Genomic DNA, 26,113 nt, shown 5'->3' with positions numbered 1-26,113 from the left:
CTCACATGCTGTCCATTTCTTCTGATCCTCTGAGATGGTTCTGCTCCTTCATTGGAGTCCAGCTGTGTTTAATTAAACTGATTGGACTTGATTAGGAAAGGCACACACCTGTCTATATAAGACCTTACAGCTCACAGTGCATGTCAGAGCAAATGAGAATCATGAGGTCGAAGGAACTGCCCAAGGAGCTCAGAGACAGAATTGTGGCCAGGCACAGATCTGGCCAAGGTTACAAAAGAATTTCTGCAGCACTCAAGGTTCCTAAGAGCACAGTGGCCTCCATAATCCTCAAATGGAAAAAGTTTGCGATGACCAGAACTCTTCCTAGACCTGGCCGTCCAGCCAAACTGAGCAATCGTGGGAGAAGAGCCTTGGTGAGAGAGGTAAAGAAGAACCCAAAGATCACTGTGGCTGAGCTCTAGAGATGCAGTAGGGAGATGGGAGAAAGTTCCACAAAGTCAACTATCACTGCAGCCCTCCACCAGTCGGGGCTTTATGGCAGAGTGGCCCGACGGAAGCCTCTCCTCAGTGCAAGACACATGAAAGCCCGCATAGAGTTTGCCAAAAAACACATGAAGGACTCCCAGACTATGAGAAATACGATTCTCTGGTCTGATGAGACCAAGATTGAACTTTTTGGCGTTAATTGTAAGCGGTATGTGTGGAGAAAACCAGGCACTGCTCATCACCTGCCCAATACAATCCCTACAGTGAAACATGGTGGTGGGAGCATCATGTTGTGGAGGTGTTTTTCAGCTGCAGGGACAGGATGACTGGTTGCAATTGAAGGAAAGATGAATGCAGCCAAGTACAGAGATATCCTGGAAGAAAACCTCTTACAGAGTGCTCAGGACCTCAGACTGGGCCGAAGGTTCACCTTTCAACAGGACAATGACCCTAAGCACGCAGCTAAAATAACAAAGGAGTGGCTTCGGGACAACTCTGACTGTTCTTGACTGGCCCAGCCAGAGCCCTGACCTAAACCTAATTGAGCATCTCTGGAGAGACCTGAAAATGGCTGTCCACCAATGTTCACCATCCAACCTGACAGAACTGGAGAGGATCTGCAAGGAAGAACGGCAGAGGATCCCCAAATCCAGGTGTGAAAAACTTGTTGCATCATTCCCAAGAAGACTCATGGCTGTACTAGCTCAAAAGGGTGCTTCTGCTCAATACAGAGCACAGGGCCTGAATACTTATGACCATGTGATATTTCAGTTTTTCTTTTTTAATAAATTTGCAAAAATTTCTACATTTCTGGTTTTTTCTGTCAAGATGGGGTGCTGAGTGTACATTGAGAAATAAAATGAACTTTTTTGATTTTGGCAAATGGCTGCAATGACACAAAGAGTGAAAATTTTAAAGGGGTCTGAATACTTTCCGTACCCACTGTAAGAGGGACTTCAGGCTGCATATAAAATGTCTGTTCTCACAGTGGCCCACAGGTGCATGTCTTACGTAAAGATGTGCTGAAAAAAAGAACAGTCGTATTGGTCAGGCTAAAACTATAGGTAATATGACTGAAACCCAGTCAAAGAGTCAACTGTTATCAGTGCAGGCCTGCATGTGTATGTCCCTGAGCTTCTGTTAAGGAGGGAGAGTTTACCAAACCATATCAGATCCACATTAAGATTGTGAGAGTTTCATTTTAGTTGTACAGACACTTTCCTTACTGATAGGAATGTGTTCATACACATTCAGCTCAAAACAACAGGAAGAGACTATGTTCAACAAAGCTCTACATCTTTTAGCAAGTATGACAACACATACACTACAAAGCATTTTACATAACAAACAAAGGATGATCTGTCCACTGCAGTGGTGACTCACTTGCTGTGATGTATACTGTATGTCTGGCTGTTGCTTGTTTCTTCTGGGGAACATCTATTTTTTCTGGAGGTGGAAATGTTTCTACTCGAGAGCGGTACCAGACCTCTGAAATGAGACAGACACATGTCCCTCCTGTCATTTCCACAGTCTGACCATTTAAATGGATGACCATGTGATCCCACGGGCAAACTGTAAATGAACCATCAAAGTCACATAAAACTACAAAAAAACAGCTGAGAAAGCAATTCTGTGTGGATATTTATTTGCAGTCTGAAGGCAAGGAACACAGCAAACAGGATGCAGATGGAGACTGTTAAAAACTGCCATGCTGTGCAAGTGTGTGTTGTCAAAACCAATGAGCTGCAAATAACAGGAGCAGCACACATCCATTCACTACTGATGTTACGTTGGAGTTTGTGCTGAATGGAGGAGCTGCTGACTTATTTATCATGCATCATGTTTCAGTTCATACAGCCCACAAAGTTCACTTTTAAATAACACATTATGAAAAAGATCATGTGGAAAATGTGTGAATTGTAAAGTGTATAAAGCACAACCTCATCCATAAGAAAGATTATTGTGAATTAATTCAACCAGACTGGAATAGGAGATGAATATTAGGGATGCGTTGCTATTGTCCATTACATACAGGATTAACCAGGTTAGATGATGGATTTTTTGCTGGTGAGGGGTGTCTATACATGTTGGAGTGTTCAAAAAGTATCTGAATTCTCAGTTTAGTGCCAACTGAATGACTTTCATACAAGGAGTGAGTCCACGCTTACAGCACAGCCAACCTAAATAGAATGTGTAGTCTTGTGAAGGTAAATATGAAGACGTTAGCCACTGTGTCACTATGAAAATATAAATAATTAAATGGAATTAACAAATTAATGGTTCTGTTATATATTTCACACAAAGTTGTGTATTTTTCATAATGCCTTTTGATATTAACATTGAACACTCTGGGGGGTCTATAGGCTGCACATTAGCTAAAGTGGTGGCTGCAGAAATTACACTCATTTCCATCTAAATGTAATGATGGCAGCAACTGGGAATGAACTAAATCAGACACTGTGTGACTCCTGATTCATCTCAAAAAGCAGATCCTTTGTGCCACCAAAACAAATAAATCACTACAGGTTCTTCTTTATCTGTGGAGACAGATGGTCTGTTGGGTTCTATCATGGTTAGATCTGGATCTCAGACTGAGTAACAGTGACTTTGCTGAACGTTTTTCCCCATCCTCTGCTTCAATAGATCACATTGTCACAGATAATAGATGTCTCTTAATACATGTCTCTCAGCTTAATGATAGGCTTAATAGATAAAAGATATGTCCGACAGTCAAACATTAGAAATAAATACATAGAGACCCCAGTGCAGGCTGGAATCTGGGAGAGGAAACCATAAAGTCCAGAAGGCATTATTATCTGGAGTACAGCTCCATCTACTGGCCTCTTTGTGCTCTTTGTCTTTCTAGAGACCCAGAAATTCAATAATGTGTTCAGGTACTGTAATACTTTATCTACATACAGTGTGTCTGCTGGTTTCTATCTTAGAGGCCATAACATATTTATTTAAAAATAAATATTTTATTTTCATTTTTTCCCCCTAATTTGCTTTCTTTGATCTCAATTTCAACTACCGTTACCATTATTTTACACATTGTATTAATGCAGTAATCCAGTGTTACTGATATTTTCACAGTGGTAACATTGCATTTAGAATTGTTTCGTCTTCCTTAGTCCCATTTGTCCATAAACTGTACAATCATTCATTCTTCGGCCCACGCTCACATTCTAGTAAAGTGTGGTTGTTTTTATGCATGGCATGATGTCCAAAGCTGTCCACATAGTTATGGCCAGGTTACCAGGGTCCTCGTCTCACTATGAAACAACGCTGTCACATGTCAGATATATGGTCTGGATTTTATATGTTCCTAGGTGGTTTATGATCCAGAACAGATTATATTTACAAGGTGGTACTGTTAGAAACACACCCAGCCCCCTAACCTGGAGGGCAGGTGTTACTTGTTATCTGACCAGGCCCCTCAGCTCAGAGCAGTGTGACTTGGTTAAATACCTAAACAGTTCGGTTAATCGCTTCCTGGTGGGAGCTAAAACTCCCACTGGCCTGGCATTCAGGGTGTTAAGACACACACTGGCCTCTCCACCACAGCATGGATTTACAAGGAGCACTGATTTACTAGAAACAACATAAATATGACTGTAAAACAAAATGTAACTGATGATATATTACTGAAGGACATACAACTGAACAGTCAAACTATTTCTGCAAATCTTGCAGAGATGGGTTATTAGTCCTGTTCAAAAAAAATGACTGAGGAAAAGGAATTAGAAGCATGTAGTAACAAGTAGATCTGTTTTAATATTGAAACTGAAGGCAGGAATCACATTGAATACCACACATCTCACTGAAGACATGACAGTGAAATTTAAAATCAAACAAACAATCACATTGCTTGGGCACTGAGAATAAGTGTCAGGATGTCAGATTTCAGCAATTCAAGCAGTTCTTCATAAAGACCTGCAACATATAAAACCTGATGGCATCTTCGGGCCTTCCTTATAACGCTCACTCAGCTGACCTCTTTCAAACCTCAACCCCTGTAGATTTCCTCTTGGCACTGCAATCTGAGGTCATGACATTAGCTCCTGTTTGGTGGTATATGCGGGTGGGGCCAGTTCCTGGACTGAAAGTAGCCCCTGAGTCCTTCTAGGTCCACAGGAGGAAAGTAGGCTCCAATGCGTTTTCTCAGCCACCACTTCCCCTGTGCTGCGCTGGCACTGCCCGGCTGGCTGAACTTGTATTTGTAGTGTTCTCCTCGCACCCACCTGAGAGGGAGGACGAAGGGGAAAATATCAGCTTCATTCTTTAATGAGCAGTTTCTAATGGGGCCTTTCTGCATGAGTTTGTCCCTTAAATAGTTAGGGTTAATTAGAGGGATATAATAAACAGCACAAAAACATAACACAAAAACAGTCAGACACCACTCAAACATTGCAAACAGTATTTCTATAGTTTTTGTGTTTTAACAAAAGAAAGACCTCTACTGCTTCAGCAGAGGGGGCTAGAGTACAGAGAAAAATTTGTCATGAAAATGTCTGTCATTTGATTTTCCTGTATACACACATTAAATGACAGAATTATTTCATAGGACACATACAGTACGTCGTAGGAAATGGGTGAAAACAAAAGGTAGAAGGAAAAGTAATGTAAAGAAATATGAGAACCTGTGGGACTGGATAGTAATGTAGTATTTTATGCTGATTAAAGTTCATAATACATCTGTACCACCAATTGGAGGGAAAGATGCATTTCTCAAACTCTGCTCTATACCTGGGAGGGTCTCTGCCTTGGAACGGGTTGTGGTCGAGCAGCGAGAGGACTGTGCTGTCATTGGATAGCAGGCGTCCTGCTATGTGGATCACCCACTCACTCTGCTCATAGGTCTGCATGAAAACATGGACACAGCATGTGTTATAAACTAAAATGTTAAAAATAACAGAGTGTGAAAGAAAGATAAATGTGGTGATGGGAGAAATGTAAGAGGCAGAGAGGGAGAAATAGAGGCTCTGAGGAAAAATAACAAAAGCTAAAACGAAGAGATGAACAAGTGCCTGTACGCAATAAAGGGAGAATGTTATAGAAAAGAGACCAAAAGAGACAAAAAGGTTGTTTCCCAATTCCACTAAATGCATTCACGTTTGCCTCATGAACGCCTTATCTTTGTTATAGTCCCGCCCATGCAAAATGCAAGGAAAAGTTGCAATGGCACAGGAGCCAGGCAAAGACGTTTTAAGAAAAGTGTGACATCCCAGTAGTATTTAAGTTTCTAATCATGAACTAATTTCAGATAAGGGCATGCCAATCTGTAACAGACTTCCATGAAGAATGCACTCATGTATCCTCTGTTAAGAGCATAAAAGACATTGGAGCTCGGGACATTCTTCATCATTGTGGACAACAACAACTTCAGGATCAGCAGAGGACCAAGGAATGATCTGATAAGGGAACTGGGAAACACCCAAAGAAAGAGACAGAGAGTGGCAGACTACAAAAAACAGGAAAGCACAGATGTAGCGCATCCAAAAGACAACACCAAAAGTCTTTTTATATAATTGAGGTAAATACAGTGCCCACTAGTGGCTGGAAGGAGTATATGACTAATCAACACATCAGGCTCACAATTCACTTTTGGCACAACAGCCCTAAAAATGAAGCACTTTTTGGTGATAAACCCATTTAACCATCTCCTGCAGATGTTTAGTTTCTCACCTGGAAGGCAGCAAACCACATGAGCCAGTCCAGACGGTAGTGGTACGGCGATATGAGGCATGGCCGTCGATAAATGTCTCCCGGTTTACACAGGAACTGGTACTCCTCCCAAATCGCCTCAGGGTCCTTTGGGTCCAGACTCAGAGTCCCCTGGAAAATCACCTCAGTACGCTCCTTAGTGATGCTGGACAGAAGGAGGAGAAATCAGGGTCTAATGATTACACAGACTTTGAAAATAAAATTAAATACTTCAATAGAGGAAGACAGTTGGTCTTTCGATGGAAATATGTACAAGACATAGAACTGAAGAATAATAATAAAATGAGGAACATCAAGTGACAGCAGATACTTAAAGAGCCTTGTGGTGAGACTGTTTTGTCAGCTGCTGTTTCCAAGGTCAAGTGTGAATGCACAGTCTCTAGTTATTTTAGAAACATGTTTTAAACAGTTCAAACTGGCACCACCAAGTAATTATGAAAAAATGTATCACCACACATAAACATCTTAAAGGAACAGAACAGAAAAAGCTAATGTGAGCTTAATGGCAAGGAGGCACAAACATCTAATCCATTTAATGAATTAGTCTGTGAAAGCCTTTGTGGTGTTTTGTAAAACATGCACTGTACGCATCTTTTAAATGTGTCTCAGGTTTAGTCATTGTTTCAGTAGCTTTTGTGATGATATCCTGCTTTATGACCCCTGACGGCAGGGACTGCTGGCTGTACCTGCCAAATGCGCCGTAGGTGTTGACGATGCGTAATGGGTCGAAGGAGGTGTTCATCATCTGTTTGGAACTCAGCAGGTTCATCACCACAGGGAGGCTGAGGTAGCCAATCAGCACACCCAAAGAAACGTTCACTACTCGACGTATCAACATACCTGACACACAAACACAACAAAAGTAACTCTATGAAACATCGGTTTTCATTAAATAATAATTTTCTCGCCAGGTGTAGCACTGTATACATTTCTACAGTTTTTTTTTTAAACAAGAAAACTAATACAGCAGCTCCAATCATATGCTCTGCTTGTTACACACTTTTCCTAGACACTGCTCTTACTCAAATCTGATGAAACTGCAGTGAGTGATGCATGTCATTGTTCCAGTTTGGCATAAAGGAGTTGCGGCAATTCAACTGCTTTTTGCACTTTCTGCAAAATGCAGCTATATTAGTGCTAATATAGTGCAGGTCTATGTGTGTCTTTAACACATCCTCAGTGGAAAAGGTTTGTGTTGTAAGATCATGGGACGCTTGGTATTGACATTGGTATCTAGTCTACATCAGTTCTCTCTTACGTAGGTCTGCATGCTAATCCCAGGCATGTTAGAGACATCAGTATAATCCAACTAAAATGTTTTCACACTAACTAACTTAGTGTGTCTGTTTAAATGACTAAAACATGCTCGTACTCCACACATCCTACAATATAGACTAATGGGTCCAATGAGACCAATTAGAGAACAGCCACATTGACACTTTGCCACATTTTAAGTACGCTATACTGTTTTAAAAAAAACATAAGCGACATCATATTAAATTCCAATAAACCATATGTCATGACTTCCCAGCAACCCAGCTGTCCAAGTGCTAATCTATTTTCTTCCCTTGATTCTCTTCAGTACAACTAGACCATCTACCATAGCTGCTTAGACCATTATCCTCTATTATCAGTAATCCCAATGTTTTATTTTATCTTTATAGTCTACATAGTCTTGACAGTCTAGAGGCAATGTGTGCATCAACCATTTCATTTCAAAATAAAATACCATCATTTTAAAGAAAACAAGAATGAAAAATCTGAAAAAAAGAGTATTATTTTGCAATGCTTCCCTGAATTTAAATACCTTTGGTGGGTTTGGGTGTGCGTCCTCCTGCATCCTCACTCTGTATCTCCAGCACTGCCTTCTTGGCTCCCGTTCCAGAGCAAAACAAGAAGCTGAGGGCTGCATCATCAAAGCAGGCCAGACTGGGAACAATGGTCAGCCAATTGAGGAAACTGAGGTTCCCACTCACTATCAGAACCACCTACAGCAGACAGAGACAGAGACAAGAGATAAAAACTACACTAGCCTACACAATACTGACAGTAAACAAGTACTGAAATAATTATATTACATAGAGTCAAATTACAATGCAATAAAACCCAGATGTAATAAAAATCTAATTAAATCAGCCATTAAACCTGTTTATTGCAATACCACTGATAGCTTTTTCAGATTTGTTCTTTCTCCCAAACACAGCTGATGATTTTGTTTGTTGTGCTCACAGCCTTTAAAAAGTCCCTATTAAACCTATTCAACATGTCCTGTGGGTTATCATTATTACATGTAAAATGCCATTAATGGGTGTTTATTATGGGTTATTGTCAGGCCTTATGGGTGGCTGAATAGTGTATATTACCTGGAACAGGATCTGGATAGCTCCGTTGACCATGCACATCCGCCGGCCCAAGAAGGTGAAAAAAGGGACGATGAGCTCAATGACATGGTTGGACAATGTCTCGAAGCGATGGAACCACCATGGGGAGCGGTGCATGTAGTATGACATGGGGTTGGGAACTGGCTGGGTCTGGCCAGACACAGAGGAGCAGAGGATGAAGAGGAATACTGATATTTGTTCTGATAATCATGTTTCTGAATGTACCATGTACCAGCATCACTTAAAAATGCAAATGCAAAGTTTGATTATGTGCACAACATTTCTAAACATAAACTGCTTCTATGGCAGAATATGGAAGCTTTCACTGCTTTACTTTGGCATTAAACACTTGTCTCAGCCTGGGATGGAGAGCCATTTATGGTGCCACACATTGAGCAAAACTTTTCCAAGTCTAAATAAAGATGGAACTTTATTTAAATTAAGGCAGCTCCACCTACACACACACACACAATCACTCGTTCATACAGAGCAGTGCAGTGCTGGTGTAAATATGATTCAGTGTGTGTGCGTCAGGTTGGCAAATGCAAAAGGTGTAATAGCTGAACATGCAAATAGTGTCAGGTGAGGTGATGAGAAATAAATATAGCACTGAAATTAGTGGGGTGAAAAAAGGAAAACAAGACTGCTGGCACACTGGTGTATGCTCCTATTGTTTTTGTGGAATGGAAGAAAAAGAAAGTGGGGGTTATTTGACCTGCAGCTTACTAAAACACCCCTGGAAATCCAAGGGCATAGAGCCTGCAACCTCAGACAACCAAACAGCCCAACCTGGCCTGCAAAATAGCTGCGATACAACAAACAAACTGAAGCAAACAAAACACTGACTATGCCGAAACTCAGCAACGAAGACCCCTGAGAGTCAGGACAGGAGGAGAGCGGTGGTTCCTCTGCAGATTTGAAAGAAAGCAGTGTGTCAGAGGGAGTTAATAAGGCTTCACCTGGCGCCAGTGGCTTATGGTGCTCCAAATGTGCATGTGTGCGTGTAAATCCACATTCCCCTAAGGCTGTTGACAGTTGAGGTTGGAGCAGGTCAGGAAAACTGACCCAGCATGGAATAATGTCCATATTGTAATTTTCTAATACACTTTTAATAACATGACTGCCTGCATGTTAACTAGACTAAGCAATGTAAAGTGAGACAGTGCAGCTCTTGTTGGTCACTGTAGCCACAAACGGCAATCCCAGGACAAGAGAAAATTGTAATAGTAGAATGAGTTGAGAAGTGCAAAGTCGGTGAAAACACCTGTTGGAGATAATGCAATGAGCAAGCCAACGGAGGATGCAGTGTGAAACGCGATGCTCAGACATAGACATGTTTGCACATTAAATAAATGAAAATGATCTAGACATCCCTGGTGTGAACTGGAATTTTTGGCATTTTGTATGTTTTGTGTCCTGTTCTGGCCTGGCACCCTGTTGGATGGACAAGCAATCAGCTGTGCACAGGATTATTATTATTTGTCAAGCTCTCAACAGCTGTCTCTCAGCATCATATTAACTAAAGAAACCGCTCCACTGTATAAAGGTCTTGTACATTTTGTCTCAATGCAGAGTGACTCCCTGTAATATTCCTGAACTCCACTGATAACCCCCCTGATTTTGAACAGGGTCACGGAGTTGACAGCTGTGTTTTTATTTTGTATGAAATAGTTGTATGTTGTAGTTGTAGCTGATCTGAGTCACATATAAAAAGATTCAGCTGTGATGTTGGACAAATATGCATTGAGCAGAAGACATATGCATTATCTATCCATCAGTGTCTTCTTTCCATTTGTACAGATTTTGAATAATTAAAGTATTATTTTCAATGACCTTAAAACTCATGTGTGCTCTGGTCTCCCGGGTTTGGTATTACTTGACCACTCCTCCATTCAGATGGTATAAAAGTAATTTGTAATATGTCAACAACTGTTTCTTCCACCCCAATGGATTATGACACAGCTATGGTGACTTCAGAAAGTATTCCAGTTCCTTCACCTTTTGCACACTTTATGTTCAGATTTCATTTTAAATGATCATGAAATAAATTAATCATTGTGATAAGCTGAAGGCATGTTTTTATACATTTTGGCAAATTTATTCACAGTCAAAAACTGAAATATCTATCAAATATTTTAATATTAAATATTTTAACTGTATTACAAAGCAAAATTTAAATTTCTGATTTCTGACTTTTTTCAGACCCCTTGCTGTGATGCTCCAAATTGTGGTGCATCTTTATTTTTGAGATAAGTCTAGAACCTGACTGGAGTCAACCTTTGGAGAATTTAACTGATTAGACATGGTTTAAAATGACACATCTGTGTATTAACGGCCTGCTACGTCAAGACAAAAATCAAGACGTGATGTCCAAGGAACTCTGGACCTCATCATTGCAAAGGTATAAAAGTTTTCCTAAAGCTTTGAATGAAAATGGAAGATGTTTGGAAGCACTAGGGCCCGTATTCACAAAGCTTCCTAAGCCTAAAAGTTGCTCCTAGTGACGAATTCTATGAAAATTCTTAGAATCATGACATTTTCTTATAATCTTAAATTTAGAACTAAATGTTAGTAAAGATAAAAATGATTCAAGAAACACCTTAGCACCTTAAATATTATACAAACACAGAACAAGCGTGAGTTAATTAAATGCTACCGTCTGGATCGCGATCGGATAATGTTGTGGTCAAACTTATTAGAGATGTTCTCACATCTCCCACCCAATGTAGTAATGCCATAATGCCAGAAATGAACGTGATTACAGCACTTAGGTATTTGGCAACTGGAAAAATGCAACAGTGCTGTGGTGATGACTTGTGTCTGTCACAACCTCCCATCAGCAGCAGTGTAAACTCTTATATATATTATATATATTTGGTACACACTTTCAACATTTGGCTGTTTTAATTGCCTTTAAGATATTTACCCTACAGAAACTTTGCATAAAGTAGCCTGTATTCATGATTGTACAATTTCTTAATACAAACATTTTATGATTTCACTGTCCATTCCATTATCATTTATTGTATTTTCACAAAGAGCGCATTTTAAGACCTTTACAGATAGTTTTTGATCAACCAATCACAGTCCTTGAAATGCTGCGTCATCCCTAGCAACGGGGTCAACCACACCTTCTCACTAAAATAAAGGTTTTTGTACTTCCCTTACTTAAGAGTTTCTCTGAGAAGTTTCCTAAATCGCTTTTAGTCTAGGACTCCCAGCTGGGAGGCTGTTTAGGCTAAGATACGAGCTCTCTAAGAGGATTCTAAGATTTGTGAATACGGGCCCAGGATTCTACCTAAACAAGATTCTCTGGTCTTATGAGACAAAAACTGAACTCTTTGGGCAGAACTACAAAAACTATATCTGAAGACAGATAGTACTCATAACCTGCTAACACCATCCCTATAGTGAAGCATGCTGGGGGTAGCATCGACAGTGAATCTGGGGGGGGGGGTGAAAGCAGCCAAATACAGAGAAGAAATCCTGTTGCAGAGACCTGAGACGGGGCCGATGCCTCACCTATCAGTACTACAATGACCTGATGCAAACACCTAAGACAACTGTGAATTGTAATTAGGACACATTTCTGCTTTTCCCTGAGTCAAAGCCCAAACTTAAACCCCACAGAACACCTGTGCAGAGACCTTAAGATGACAGTTATGACAGTTCACAGACAATTCATATTCAGTCCGCAGAGCTTGTGAGGATCTGGCATAAACTCAGGTGTTCAAAGCTCATAGAGACTTACCCAAGATGACTAGAAGCTGTTAACTATTAAGGGTCTTGTAAAATAGTGATTTTTGAAATGTAATAAATCTGGAAAAAACATATTTCACTTTATGAACAACTTTTCTAACCCTGGGAACTGAAAACCTGGGAGTAATTTTGGGTTAAGCTACAATCTAGCATACCAAAAAACCAAAAGAAAAAAATTCCCAAACTTAATGAAAAGGAAGAAAACCTAAGAGCTTGAATTCATACATGATTTCCTAATTAACATCCACCAGTCACATACATTATAATCCTAAACTCCACTAGCTGTTGAGTTTCACAGGAGCCAGTGTATTGCTGTCTATAGGGTTTTCCCATTGTGTTTATACTATATTTTTGACGTGTCATCTCCAGTCATCCAGTCCCAAGGCAGCGAATTCCTGTCTATGTTAATTAGAGAAGACCTCCTCCTCCCTCTGTGGCTTGCTAACATAGAGCAGTGTGGGTCAGAGTGGTTGAGTGTCCGACAGGGGAAAAACAAGCAGTGGATTTGCACAGCCTCACGCTCTGTAAGAGGCTGATTTACTGAAAACCTTGACAGCGGTTACTGTAATGTGCTGCCCTGGTGTGGTTAGCCCAATGAGACTTCACTGCTGTCTTGTCATCAGTTGGGAGACAAAGTCAATGCACAAGGTTTTTTGTACATCTGGATCAGTCTAACACAGAAACATCATTATGAAAGGTTTTGCTCTTAGTGAAAATGAAGACCAGATACTGAATTTCCCTTCACTGTTATGATGTATTTTACCATCCTTCAGCTTTTATCAATATCAGTTTCAGCCACAACAGCAATACAAACTCTGATAACCCCACTCTACACTATTTGGCCAACATCAAAAAGCAGACAGAGAGTTAGCAAGTAGTTGGCAAACAGAGAGAAGCATCTACCACAAAACCAGAGCTAAAAGGTAAAAGGTAATGAACTAATATGTCAGGGTGCCTAAAACACGGCTCTAAGTGGATAATCTTGATCAGCGCTTGTTGGATGCGTAAAGGTACATGCACTGCCCCCAAGCAGTAAAGAAATCATTTAAACCAAGTAACAACAGACATGGTTATTTATTTGTTGAAGTGTGTTGCTGCATATAAATCTTTGACGTGTCCAGGAAGAGCAACGGAGACAGTTGCTGTTAAAGACTTAAAAAAAATACCTTTAGAAAGATTAGAACTTGCCAATTGTCAGCAGCTGATGAAAAGGTTAAATCACTTTCTGAACGTCGAGCGGGAGATTAAGAACGACTTTTTGTAGAATAACAAACTAATTCAATTGCACGATACAAAAATGCAAGGAAACCCAGTACAGAGTACTTTAAGTACACAGACATAATCTACACATACCTCATAGTGGTAGTCCATGCAGGTGAGGTCTCGCCAGCATTTGTCACCTCGGATTTTAATGAGACCCTGTAAAAAAAAAAAAAAAAAAAACATAAAAATGTGTTAAACTCAACATTTGAACTACCATCCATCAACAGTTCATACATTAACATAAAATCTGATTCCAGACTTCACACTCAAATCACAGATTTACTGTGGCTCAAAGGGTCCAAAAGGAATTAAACCCAAATGCATGCACGAAAGGAAAGCTAAACATTTTGTGACAAACAGACAGTACAATATCCGGCGTAACAGTATTTTCCATTAGTTCAAAAACTAGATTCCTATAAAAAAAACAGAGAAATCTGTGCACAATATAATACACAGGGTGTAGATGATTTAGAAAATGCTATTCTCTTGACATGAAAATGTAACTTTTCTATCTCACTACAAACCTAACATGACTGGTATTAGGGGTAAAGCTGACATTTGTGCACAGCTTGTCAGACTTGCTGACCACTTTTCCAAAACCAGGTTTTCCAGTTTATTTAGTGACATAAATTGGTGCATTGAGCTAAAAGCAAACACACACTGAGGATGTCCACAATGAAGCGCTAAACATGCTAATTACATTTACCATGCTCACCATCCTAGCTTAGCATGTTAGCATGCTACCATTCACTAATTAGCACCAAACACCAAGTACTCTTGCCTTAATACAAGAGGTTGTTGTCTCCAGAAAAGAAGTTCCTAAAGACTCAAATCCATTTTATTCACTAGCATGTTTACAAAGTGGACAGTCATTGTTAAATCAAATCTCATTTTCTTGCTTCAGAATATACCACCAGTTGTTTTGACCACCAGTGCTCTCAGCCCAGAGATAAATAGCTCTTTCTAACTAAGCACTGAACTGGAACATTCGCCCTAAAAATAAAAATATGCCAAGAAAAAACTGCACTAGTATCTCCACGTCTGTTCTTGACCTGAAATCCAGTACTCTGTTACTGCTATTACTCTGAGAGACTGCTTTAACAGCACTGTGTGGACAGAGCTCTAAGACCCACATGGGGAGGACCTCAACGCCATCACAGATTGCATCACAGACTATATAAACTTTTGCTTTGAAAAGACAGTACCCTCTCAGACAGTATCGTGTTTTCCAAACAACAAGCTGTAGATTACCCCTGATATCAAAGCTCTCCTGAAGGAGAAGAAGAGAGCTTTCAGATCAGGGAACAAGGAGGAGCTGAGGACTGTACAGAAGGAGATGAGGAGGAAGATCAGAGAGGGGAAGGCCAGTTACAGTAGGAAGATGGAGGAGCAGCTGCAGCAGCAGAACATCAGTGGGGTGTGGTGGAGCCTAAAGATCATCTCAGGCTTTAAAGCACCCCACACCCAGGCTGAGGGGGACCTGCAGTGGGTTAACGATCTAAACCTGCATTTCCTTAGGTTTAATCAATCACCCTCTCCTCTCCCCAAGCAGCTGAATGCCTTCTCCCCGACACCTGGACAATGCACCACTCCCTCAGCCTTTCACACCTCTGGCCCATCTCATCACCCCACCATTTCACAGCTCCATGGACTCACCCACGCCCCCAACACACAGCCCCCCTGCCCACCCTTGTCACTCACCCCAGCCCAAGTGAGAAGTGAGCTGAGGAGGATCAAAGCTAGGAAGGCAGCAGGACCAGATGGCATCAACTCCAGGCTCTTTAAGTCCTGCACAGATGAACTGTGTGGAGTTATGGAGCATGTCTTCAATTTGAGCTTCAAGCTGAGGGTGGTGCCACAGACAGCTCTGGAAGACTACCTGTGTGGTACCAGTGCCCAAGAAACCGCATGCTAAAGACCTCAACAGCTTCAGGTCGGAGGCTCTCACGTCCCATCTGATGAAGACACTGAAGAAACTGGTCCTGGGCCACCCCCGTTCCGTGTTGAGCTCAGCGATGGATCTGCTGCAGTTCGCCTACCGCCCTATCATCAGAGGGGAGGACGCCGTCATCGTCCTGCTTCACCGTGCTCTGGCCTGGAGAAGACAGCGCTGTGAGAATTCGGTTCTTTGACTTCTCCAGCACGTTCAACACCATACAGCCGGCGCTTTTGATGGACAAACTGGAGAAGGCTGGTGTGGACTTCAACCTAATAGAATGGACATCCTGACCTGTAGTGTGGAGGCTCCCCAGGGGACCGTCCTGGCCCTCTTCCGCTTCACCCTCTACACTGCGGACATCAGACACAACACGGACAGCTGTGTTCTGCAGAAGTTCTCCTGAGGATCTTCTATGACTCTGTGGTGGCATCAGCCATCCTGTACGGTGTGGTCTGCTGGAGCAGCAGCATCACGGAGAGGGAAAGGAAGAAACTGGACAAGGTCATCAAGAAGTGATGTCCTGGGCGGTCCTCTGGACTCAGTGAGGGAGGTGGGGGGACAGAAGGGTCCTGGCCAAACTAACATCTATGCTGGACCATGAGTCTCACCCCCCTGCAGGACGCCCTGTCTGCCCTAGAGAGCAGCTTCAGTGACAGACTGATCCACCCTTGCTGTGTGAAAGAGATTCTGCAGGTCTTTTCTTCCTGCTGTTGTCAGGCTCTACAATGAACATGACTAACACTGTACATTTGTCATCCATCTTCTGTAATCATGTGCAATATTGTATTATAAGTTAAACCACCATCAGCGCAATATACTGCAGTCACTTTACCTAGTATTTATTTATTTATCCATCAATGTCCATATACTGTACAATTAATGTTAAGTCGGTGTGTAACTTTGCCAAAACAACGTTGGCAATTTTTTAACATTTTCTCTGGACCCCTCCCCAATCTGACCAGCGATGACATGTTTAGCCGCATGTCGTTGATCCGTCGCTGGCTGTCTAGGTGGTGTCCAGCAAACAATGTGGGCTTCATAGACAATCTGGCCACTTTCTGGGAAAAACCCGGTCTGGTAGCGAGGGACGCATCCATCCTACTTTGGATGGTGCAGCTCTCATCTCTAGAAATCTGGCCGAGTTTATTAACAAACTGAAAGTTTGACAATCCAGAGTGGGGTCCGGGAGGCAGAGACTCAGTCTACCCCCCCCCAAACCACACAAAAATTGTCATGTTCCTCGAAGCACAGGTCGAGGTTGAGGAGTAGCTGCAATCTTCCACTCAAACTTATTATTAAACTTTCATTCTCAGAACAATTCTAACTCATTTGAGAGCCTCACTCTTAGTCTCTCACATCCAAACTGGAAAACACAAAAACCAGTTCTACTTGTCATTGTGTACCGTCCACCCGTCCCTTACTCAGTTTTTAACTGAATTTCCAGACCTCCAGTCTGATTTAGTGCTTAGTTCAGATAATATCATTATAGTGGGAGATTTTAACATTCATGTAGATGTTGAAAATAATAGTCTCAGCACTGCATTTAATTCAATATTAGATTAAAATGGCTTCACTCAAAATGTTAATAAACTCACCCACTGTTTCAATCACACCCTTGATCTTGTTCTGACTTATGGCATCGAAATTGAACATTTAATAGTTTTTCCACAAAATCCTATTTTGTCAGATCATTCTTTAATAACTTTTGAATTTAAGATGATGGATCATGCAGCGTTTGGAAGAAAATTCCACTATAGTAGATGTTTATCTGACAATGCTGTTAATAAATTTAAAAAAATGATTCCATCTTTATTTATATCTATGCCATGTGCCAACACAGTGGAGGGCATCTGCCTCAATCCCACTCCCTATCAAATTGATCATATTGTTGACAGTGCAGTAGCCTCACTGCGTGAAACGCTTGATACTGTGGCCCCTCTGAAAAAGAAGTTAGTGAATCAGAGGAGATTAGCTCCATGGTACAGTTCACGTATTCGTACCTTAAAGCAGGCATCATGAAGGCTGGAAAGGAAGTGGCATTCTACAAATTTAGAATAATTTTATCTAGCCTGGAAAAACAGTCTATTAACATATAAAAAAGCTCTCCATAAAGCCAGAACTGCATACTATTCATCACTAATAGAGGAAAATGAGAACAATCCCAGGTTTCTTTTCAGCATTGTATCCAGGTTGACAAAAAGTCACAGCTCTGTTGAGTCCAGTGTTCCCTTAGCTCTCAGCAGTGATGACTTTATGAGTTTCTTTACAAATAAAATCACAACTATTAGAGATAAAATTCATCAGATGCTTCCTATAGCTGCCATAAATTAATCTTCTACTACAGTAGCTCTCGAATCATCTGTAAGACCTCAGTTATGTTTAGACTGCTTCAGATCTCTCTGAATTTACATCAGTAGTTGCTTCATCTAAATCATCAATGTGTCTCTTAGACCCCATCCCGACTAGACTGCTTAAAGACACCCTGCCATTAGTTGGCTCATCTTTATTAGACTTGGTAAATTTATGTGTAGTATCAGGCTACGTACCACAGGCCTTTAAGACTGCAGTAATCAAACCATTACTCAAAAAATCTAGTCTTGATCCAGGAGTCTTGGCTAATTATAGACCAATATCCAACCTACCATTTATTTCTAAAATCCTAGAAAAAGTTGTTGCTAAGCAGCTATCAGACCACTTACACAGAAATAAACTATTAGAAGATTTTCAGAAGATAATGGACTCGTTTCTATACATGTCCTGCTAGATCTTAGTGCTATATTTGACACCATCGACCACAGCATCTTATTACAGACTGGAGCATGTGACTGGAATCAAAGGAACAGCATTAAAATGGTCTGCTATGTAGGTGACACTCAGCTGTATCTATATATGAAACCTGATAACTGTTTACTTTTAAACTCAGAGAAAACAGAAGTTGTTGTATTTGGGCCTTCAGAAACAGCTTTTCTAAAACTATATATATACTTTTAGATGGCATAGCTCTGGCCTCTAGCACTACTGTGAAAAACCTTGTCCTTTAATTCTCACACCAAATAAATCTCTAGAACTGCTTTCTTTCACTTACGCAACATTGCCAAAATTAGGAACATCCTGTCTCAAAATGAGGCAGAAAAACTAGTCCATGCATTTGTTACCTCAAGGCTAGATTACTGTAACTCATTACTATCTGGATGTCCAGTATCTCCATAAATACTGGACATCCAGTATTTATGGAGATTTATGGATTTTTATAGAGTGTCAGTATCTCCATAAAAATCCTCCCGTTAATCCAGAATACTGCAGCAAGAGTCCTGACAGGAACTTGCAAGAGAGATCATATTTCTCCTATATTAGCTTCTCTTCATTTGCTCTGTAAAATACAGAACAGAATTTAAAATCCTTCTTCTCACATACAAATCCCTTCATGATCAAGCTCCTTCATACCTTAAAGACCTCATAGTACCATATTATCCCAATAGACCACTTCGCTCTCAGAGTGCAGGTCTACTTGTGGTTCCCAGAGTTTCTAAAAGTAGAATGGGAGGCAGAGCCTTTAGCTATCAAGCTCCTCTCCTGTGGAACCAGCTCCCAGTGTGGGTTCAGGAGGCAGACACTCTCTGTACATTTAAGGCTAGACTTAAAATCTTCCTCTTTGACAAAGCGTATAGTTAGGGCTGGCTTCAGGTAACCCTGAACCATCCCTTAGTTATGCTGCTATAGGCCTAGACTGCCTGAGAATTCTCCATCGGTGCACTGAGCGTCCCCTATTCTTTTCTCTCTCCTCTATCCACTCACTCCACCCGGTCGAGGCAGATGGCCACCCAAACTGAGCCTGGGCGGAGGTTTTTTCTTCCATTAAAGGAAGTGTTTCCTCTCCTCTGTCACCAAGTGCTTGCTCATAAGGAATTTGTTGGGTTTTTCTTTTTTGTAAAGTGCCTTGAGATGATTGAATTTTGATTTGGCGCTATAAACTGAATTGAATACCCATAGGCATATATTGTACACACTTATAGTTTTTGTAGCTTTGTAGTTTTTCTCCCCACTTAGTATTTTTTTATATATTTTTAATTTCTCATTTATCTTACATCTCTGCAACTTTTGGCACTTTGCTGTTGCAACAATGCAATTTCCCCATTGTGGGACAAATAAAGGTTTTCTTATCTTATCTGATCTATTGCAGGCACGTCTTTCAGTGTCGATACAACAGATGATACAGCTAACGGCAATTGTTTATTTTACAGGAAAGTTACTGAAAGTCAATACACAAAAGGAATAACAGGGAATACTACAACACTTTTTTACAGTATGTCTGAGAGGGTAGTCCTTTTATAAAAAACTTAAAAACAACTCAACCTACCAGAAGTACACAGAAATGTGTCCTCAGCTCCAGGCCTGTTTTTCACCAAATCAGCCAAGAAAAATGCATGCTATCCAGTACACAGACCGTCAATATTGACACACTGGTTCGTCATGTGCCGGGCATGGAATGTGGAATAAATCGGCTGCTAACCTCTCTAACCAGATTTAGAAAACCCAGGACATTTTATTTTGATTATGAGCTTGGCTGTTGCCTGCAGCTGCTAGTTGTTGCAATGACATGGGCATGGATGTCACTCATAATCCAATTCAGTCATGAGATCCTGAAATGCTCATCAATTACAGCCTGATATCCAGACCTCTGACATAAGCAGAGCAGTCACAGAGTTCTGACTGAATTCAACAGAGGTCACATTAGCAATCAGAATTAGCAAAGTTGTTTATTGCCTTGAGTAAATGGATGTTTGTGTTCTCTTCTAAACATGTTGGTGCCAAAAACACTGGCACTAAATTTACTGAATTTCATATCCTGTTTAATCCAGTTACTTTGAATGCAGCTATTAATAACCAACACATACTGTCTGTGGGCTCCTAATGTGTGCATCCAAACCTGTAGCACTAAAGTGTAACCATCTGTCTTGAGCTACTTCCCACAAACAAGTCAAGTATGAGCATTTATAATGTATTGACTCTCTTTAATCCAGCATTAGCAATAGACACTCCTGCCATGAACTGAATTAGCAGACTATTTATAAAGCAGATTGTTGTCGGACTGTTTCTTGGTATTTCTTATAGGTTAAGAAGAGAAAAACCTGGTTTTCCTCAGTATTTTTCCTCGTGGCGTGAACCACAGTGCAGCTCTGACAGACCAACAACAACATCTGTTCAAAACAGAGATTTATTTCTCACTGCAGTCAAATCTAAAACACAGTTTCCTGTGGACCAGCTGCACACAACACCTGATGAACTGAGTTATTTTCCACCCCAAACTGCTGGACATAATTATACGACACTGTATCTCAAAATCTTCAACAAAAAGCAAAACAATCTCATCTAAACTCACATGAAATGCTCCCACAGTTAACACCCAGAACTCCACACCTAGCATAATGTTTCCAACTGCTGGAGCGTTTAATAGGGATAGCCTTGCCAGCACTGAAATGTATAACCCAATTCACAATGTCGTGTCAGCTCTGTGAACAGGAAGCTCATAAACATTAGCAGAGAAACGAACCATTTCTCAAAAAAGGAACTTATTCCGTGACAAAAATATAGTCCTGTTTCAGTTGTTAGTCCACAACTTATTAGTTGTTATTAGTTATTTAGTTAGTTAGTTAGTTAGTTAGTTATTAGTTATTTATTAAATAACATTAACTGTGATCGCTTTTTGGCAAGCAGAATACTGCATTATCCTAGTTATAGTGTATTTCCACAGGTACCTCATTTCACTATAAAGACATTAGGTGTAATCACTATTTGGCAAGCACAATACTACATTTTTACTGGTTATACTGTACTTTTACAGGTACTTGAACTATTAGAAAGGAGTGGAACGCTGATATTATTCAAAATATTAATAACAAGAGGGAACAGGTAATCTGAGGCAAAAAAAAAAAAACTTTTAATACCGAGATTTTATTTATAATCACTGCTTGGCAAATCGAAAACTGCATTTTACTTTTGCTATATATACTGTTTATACACCGCCCTACTCATTTCCTGCAGAGGGCAGGGGTCCTTTGAAATGTGTGCTAAGCTATGTCATCCTTGCAGGCAGAAACCCTGTAGCGGTCACATTAGAGTGGTGAAGTGCAGGATCAAGCACTGCAGGACTGTCACAGGTGTAGTGCTGCATTTAACACTGCTGAGGTACTGCCCTGAGGATTCACACACTATTATTTCAATCGAATCCACTCCGTAATTGGTTTGTGTGTGAAATGTGCGATTGTAATTTCCAGGAATGTTATTTACACATTTAAATCTAATTTTTGCAAGGCCTCAGACATAGGTAGTAAAGAGCAGGAAATGGCCGAGGAAGGCACACAGTTGTTTCCCCTGCTCATTGTTTAGCATCTGGATTTGATTTCCTGACAAACTAGCATGTGAATTTCATCGGGAAGTTAACTTTAAACGCTTGACTGTCTGATGTTGCAGTATCTAATCAGACTGAGCACAATCTATCCAATAAGTCATTTGCAGACTGGTTGAAATATTTTGCAGACCGTCAGGTTAACATGTAAATTTTTTGCTGTTGTCACTGGAGGAGATTAAACATAAAAACTAACACAAGTAGTATTTACACTATAACATAATATCTATGTAACAATAATTATGTTTAATTTGAACTAGGAAACTAGCAAACAAGTTTTGTTCTATTTGCTTAGTTTCTAGGAACAAAGACACAATAGAGTGGTGAAGTGCTGGGTATGACCTGGGTGGAACAACCACTGGGCTAAAAAAAAAATCATACACAATAAAATGCAATTAATGATTATGTAACTGAGTATATATGAGGTGTTTTTAAAAAAGGGACAAAAAACATTATAGTGATTTTTCAATTTGCTGAATGAAATGAGGACTCACAGTTGCGAGCAAAATAAACAGGGCTAAGCTGGCTCACCTGTGTTTCAGCTCTTTATGGTCTTCATAGGAAAAACTGCAGTGACTGGCAGATAAACCAGTCAGTAGACTGAAATTCACCATGGAAACTCTCAAACAATAACACCTGTTGTTTCATTAACTATATATTTTGGTTGGATGTCCAAACACTGGCAGGGTTTTATAGTAAAGAGCTGCTCCAAAAGTAACGGTCTAAAATCAGGAGGACAACCACTGGAATATCCCAGGGAATTATAATGTTGAGAAATGGTTTCATTTCTTCAACACTGGCTTGCTGCATGTATTCAGGTGTCTGCGTCAACTGTACATGCCTTTTGGCTTGAATTTGGATATTTCTGTCTGTTCTCCTGGACAAAAATATCCATGTCTGTGTGGGGTCTCCTCACAGAGGCTGGGTTGGTCAAGGTGCTGGTGACAGTAAAGGGGTTTTAAGGATGGGAGAGCATCTAAGGAAATTCCTTTTAATTAGTTTTTACTGTGTTTGACAGGTTAAATAGATGCTACCAGAAGTTTGATGCAGAGCAAAAAGTGATTTTATTTTTTTGCAAAGAAATGAAGAAACAAATATTATTACATATTAAAAATGTTTTAAATATTGGATCAAGCCTACTTCTTTGTTGGCAAAAAACGGCTCGACTTTATTTTGCTTTTTTGCTGTAACTGTTTTCTTCACTGATTCTGTGGAATTGCAGAAAACATGCTGTATATCTGTAAAACGATTTACTCACGGCTCCCAGCATAATGCGGATTATGAGCCATCTGAAGGTCCAGATGCAGATCAAGGAGGGGGGACAACGGCGGGGTACCTGGGACAGAGTCCACACTGGACACAGGAAAATGGCCAGAAAGCCTGTCTCCAACAGCTGGCTCTCCCAACCTGGACACATCGTTTGAACAAAGGCTCAATGTGGACAGACTGTAAAACTTCAGAGGAAAACCAGCTGAAAGATGGAAAGATCTATGGGAACCTGGTTGAGTCCAGCTTTCTCTGGACCTCTGTGAAGCAACAGTACTAAGTATTGCACCAACATGGCATGCCCCCTGCCCAACATTCAGGAGAAATTCTGGATCAGCCATATTGTTAGGATGTCTGGTGTGAACGGCTCTCTGAGCACGTTCCTCTGTTGTAGTGGATTTACTTTTATGAATTCATTTTCCCCTAAACAATGGTAAGCTCTCCAGGTTCAGAGTCAGCAAAGCAGACCTCAATAATGATGCTCTCCCCACCAGACGGTGGGATGATGTTTTTCTGTTGGCAAGCAGTACTTATTTTACAACATCAGTAAGTCACTGAGGTTCACACACCTCTTCCCATCTACACTGTCAAAGTTAACTATGGGATTAACTGTGTGTTATTGGTTAAAATAGACTGTGTCTATGTCTGCATTGTCATGACAGGTCGTGTAACAGCTGTTGAGCTATTTTGTTTGGTTCAACTGACCACTGCTATTCCTAGAGCAGTAGAGATACCTAGCATTGATGAAAACAATTATACCCAAGTTTACCTTTACTGAGACAATTTTACTGTTGAATCTTTTGAAGAAAGAGGTTCTCGACTTGGGTTGTTAACCACAGACTGATAACAAGTACTGTGAGAGAGCAAGAGTGAGGGGGAAAGGAGGCAGTGTGAGCGAGAGAAACAGAAAAAAAAATGTTGTTAGTACAAACACAAGCCACAGATCCCAACCACAGACACTGGCTTGGCACCTCTGACTAGAAAGTGTCATTAACCAATAAGAGAGCTGCCACCAACCCCACCACTTATCAGGCCCATGCCCTGCATGTAATTATACTTTCCTGTCTCTTCTCTCTCTCTATCATTAGATTCATGACAGTTCACTGAGTGCACCAAGTCACCAAGCACTGGAACAAAATAAACTAATTCTGTCAGCGACTGGGTTTTTAATTACAAAAACAGAGGTAATCTTTTGTGAGAAAGCTGGCAGTGAGACCCTGAAAGAATCAACATTTAAACCAACTGAAGAATACAGTTGTTTTAATTCTTTATGTTTGCTTCCTAAGATGATCATCCTTTGTCTTTAGAAACATGCCAGATTCTTGCTGTCACTGCTTGAAGAACTATGAATGTTATTCAAACCTGTGTGTCACATTCATGCATTGCCTTGTAGAGGAAGCTAGGGAGGAATTAGCCTGAAGTTGGAAAACCATGTAACAAGAAGTTTCACTTACCAAAGGAATACCTGCAAAGAGAAAACAGAACGATACTGCAGTTGTGGTCTAAGGTAACAAAATATTTTTGTGTGTATCTCAAAACTTACCACAGCTGTCCCACATTGACCAGTGAGTGGTAAAGTACCCACAGCGTTGCCATGATCACCATATTGGAGATTCCCGCCACCAGGACAAACCCTGACAGTGCCATCCCCACCAGGGCGATGCCATCCAGTTTGGCATCCATGTTGTTCCAGTCTAAGAACCAGAGGATTGATGGTGTATATGCCAGGGCCGCCATGCCTATCTTTCCCCCTACGTAGCGCTTGACGCTGTTGAGGTAGTTCTTGCAGGGCATCAGGCCATGTTCACCAATCAGCTGTTTGTTCTGATTGTAAGCAACACTGAACGCCAGAACTGCAGAAAGGACGAGAAGAAGGGGTTAAATACAAGCACAAACGCGATCCAATGCTCATTTTCTAAATGCAGATTTTATTGGAAATTAACAGTGTAGGTGGATATACAGTATAATCAGCATGACATAACCTACCAGACTAGACTTCTCAAAAATACACTTGTTCATTTGTGAATTTAAGCAAGAAAGCCCATATTCTCTAAATCAGCATGTTTAATGTTCCACAACAGAGTCAGGTGTGGTTATAGAGAAAATGACATAGGAAACCAGTGGCACTAAGGTTTTCTACAAGCAAAACGTGAACTAGTCCATGCAGGTGAAGGAAGAACTGGTGTCCTGTTCTGGTTATGAATGTTGTTAAATGACTGTAAGGTGACTCCCCCAAATCATGTGTAGTCACTAAAATGACATCTCACTCTACGTGAGCCGTTTGAGATTTTTCGGCCCTCGTGACAACAACTCCAGGTGATCTACCTTTGGGAGAGTTTCTGTAACAATGAACTAAAGCAGAACTAGGACACTTTAGAAGGATTACACAGGGTTTTCTTTCAGCTGTAGGATCATTTTGGAGGCTGTCCTTACACAGCTGTACAGTAGTCATCATACCACGTCAATGAGGCTACGCTGAGTAATAACAGATCTATTGGTGCTTGTGACTTATATTTGTATTATTAATAGACAAATATAACGAGGTTGGGGCCATACAAATTACAGGAGTTCCCTGGGAGAAATAACAAAACAGAGGTGTGAAATACGGGAGACCCCCCGGGGTATGCACAGTAAAAAATAAAATAAATAAAGACAGAGAGAGGTGAAGCACTGACACTATCCGCAAGCTATATGAGATGAGCACAGTTTCTAGGTGTACTGTGCTTACTGAGGCACTTACAGTAAATAAAGGCGACAAAGCGCAGCAACACAACACGAGTGAGCCAGTAAGTGCCCGTATGTAACGACACACATCCCTTTTCTTTCTCTGTGTCTGCTCCGGTGTCCTGGCTGCTGGCAGAGGACTCTGCCTCACTCTTTCTGCTGTCCACATGTCTCCTCCTCACCGAGCTCTCCGCCATCTTCATG

The 26,113-nt window shown here is 40.8% G+C and overlaps 2 protein-coding genes across 3 annotated transcripts in view; both read right to left on the bottom strand.

Moving 5' to 3' along the window:
* The window catches only part of rab26 (RAB26, member RAS oncogene family), an 89,175-nt gene extending 87,242 nt beyond the window's left edge, over positions 1-1,933 (bottom strand). The window contains exon 1 of the mRNA XM_026315616.1: positions 1,831-1,933. The gene's annotated coding sequence lies outside the window, so the exon portion shown is untranslated. The remainder of the gene's footprint in view (positions 1-1,830) is intronic.
* A 2,268-nt stretch (positions 1,934-4,201) lies between these two features.
* Positions 4,202-26,111, bottom strand: lmf1 (lipase maturation factor 1). Of its 2 annotated transcripts, XM_026316504.1 has the most exons (11): positions 25,926-26,111; positions 24,729-25,038; positions 24,640-24,650; positions 23,178-23,326; positions 13,665-13,730; positions 8,535-8,702; positions 7,979-8,159; positions 6,858-7,011; positions 6,133-6,316; positions 5,194-5,306; positions 4,202-4,688 (listed from the first exon to the last, which is right to left on the bottom strand). In XM_026316504.1, exons 1-11 carry the CDS (start codon positions 26,104-26,106, stop codon positions 4,502-4,504), a joined length of 1,704 nt encoding a protein of 567 aa, XP_026172289.1. In that variant the 5' UTR covers positions 26,107-26,111; the 3' UTR covers positions 4,202-4,501. The 2 variants fall into 2 exon arrangements, with proteins under 2 accessions (XP_026172289.1, XP_026172291.1); XM_026316506.2 differs by lacking the exons at positions 24,640-24,650; positions 25,926-26,111 and having other exon boundaries at positions 24,729-24,884.
* Between the last annotated feature and the right edge of the window lie 2 nt (positions 26,112-26,113).

The sequence above is a fragment of the Mastacembelus armatus genome, chromosome 19 (genome assembly GCF_900324485.2).
Source record: "Mastacembelus armatus chromosome 19, fMasArm1.2, whole genome shotgun sequence".
NCBI lineage: Eukaryota > Metazoa > Chordata > Actinopteri > Synbranchiformes > Mastacembelidae > Mastacembelus > Mastacembelus armatus.
The sequence above is the reverse complement of the archived record's forward strand: the minus strand, read 5'-3'. Positions and strand labels throughout refer to the sequence as shown.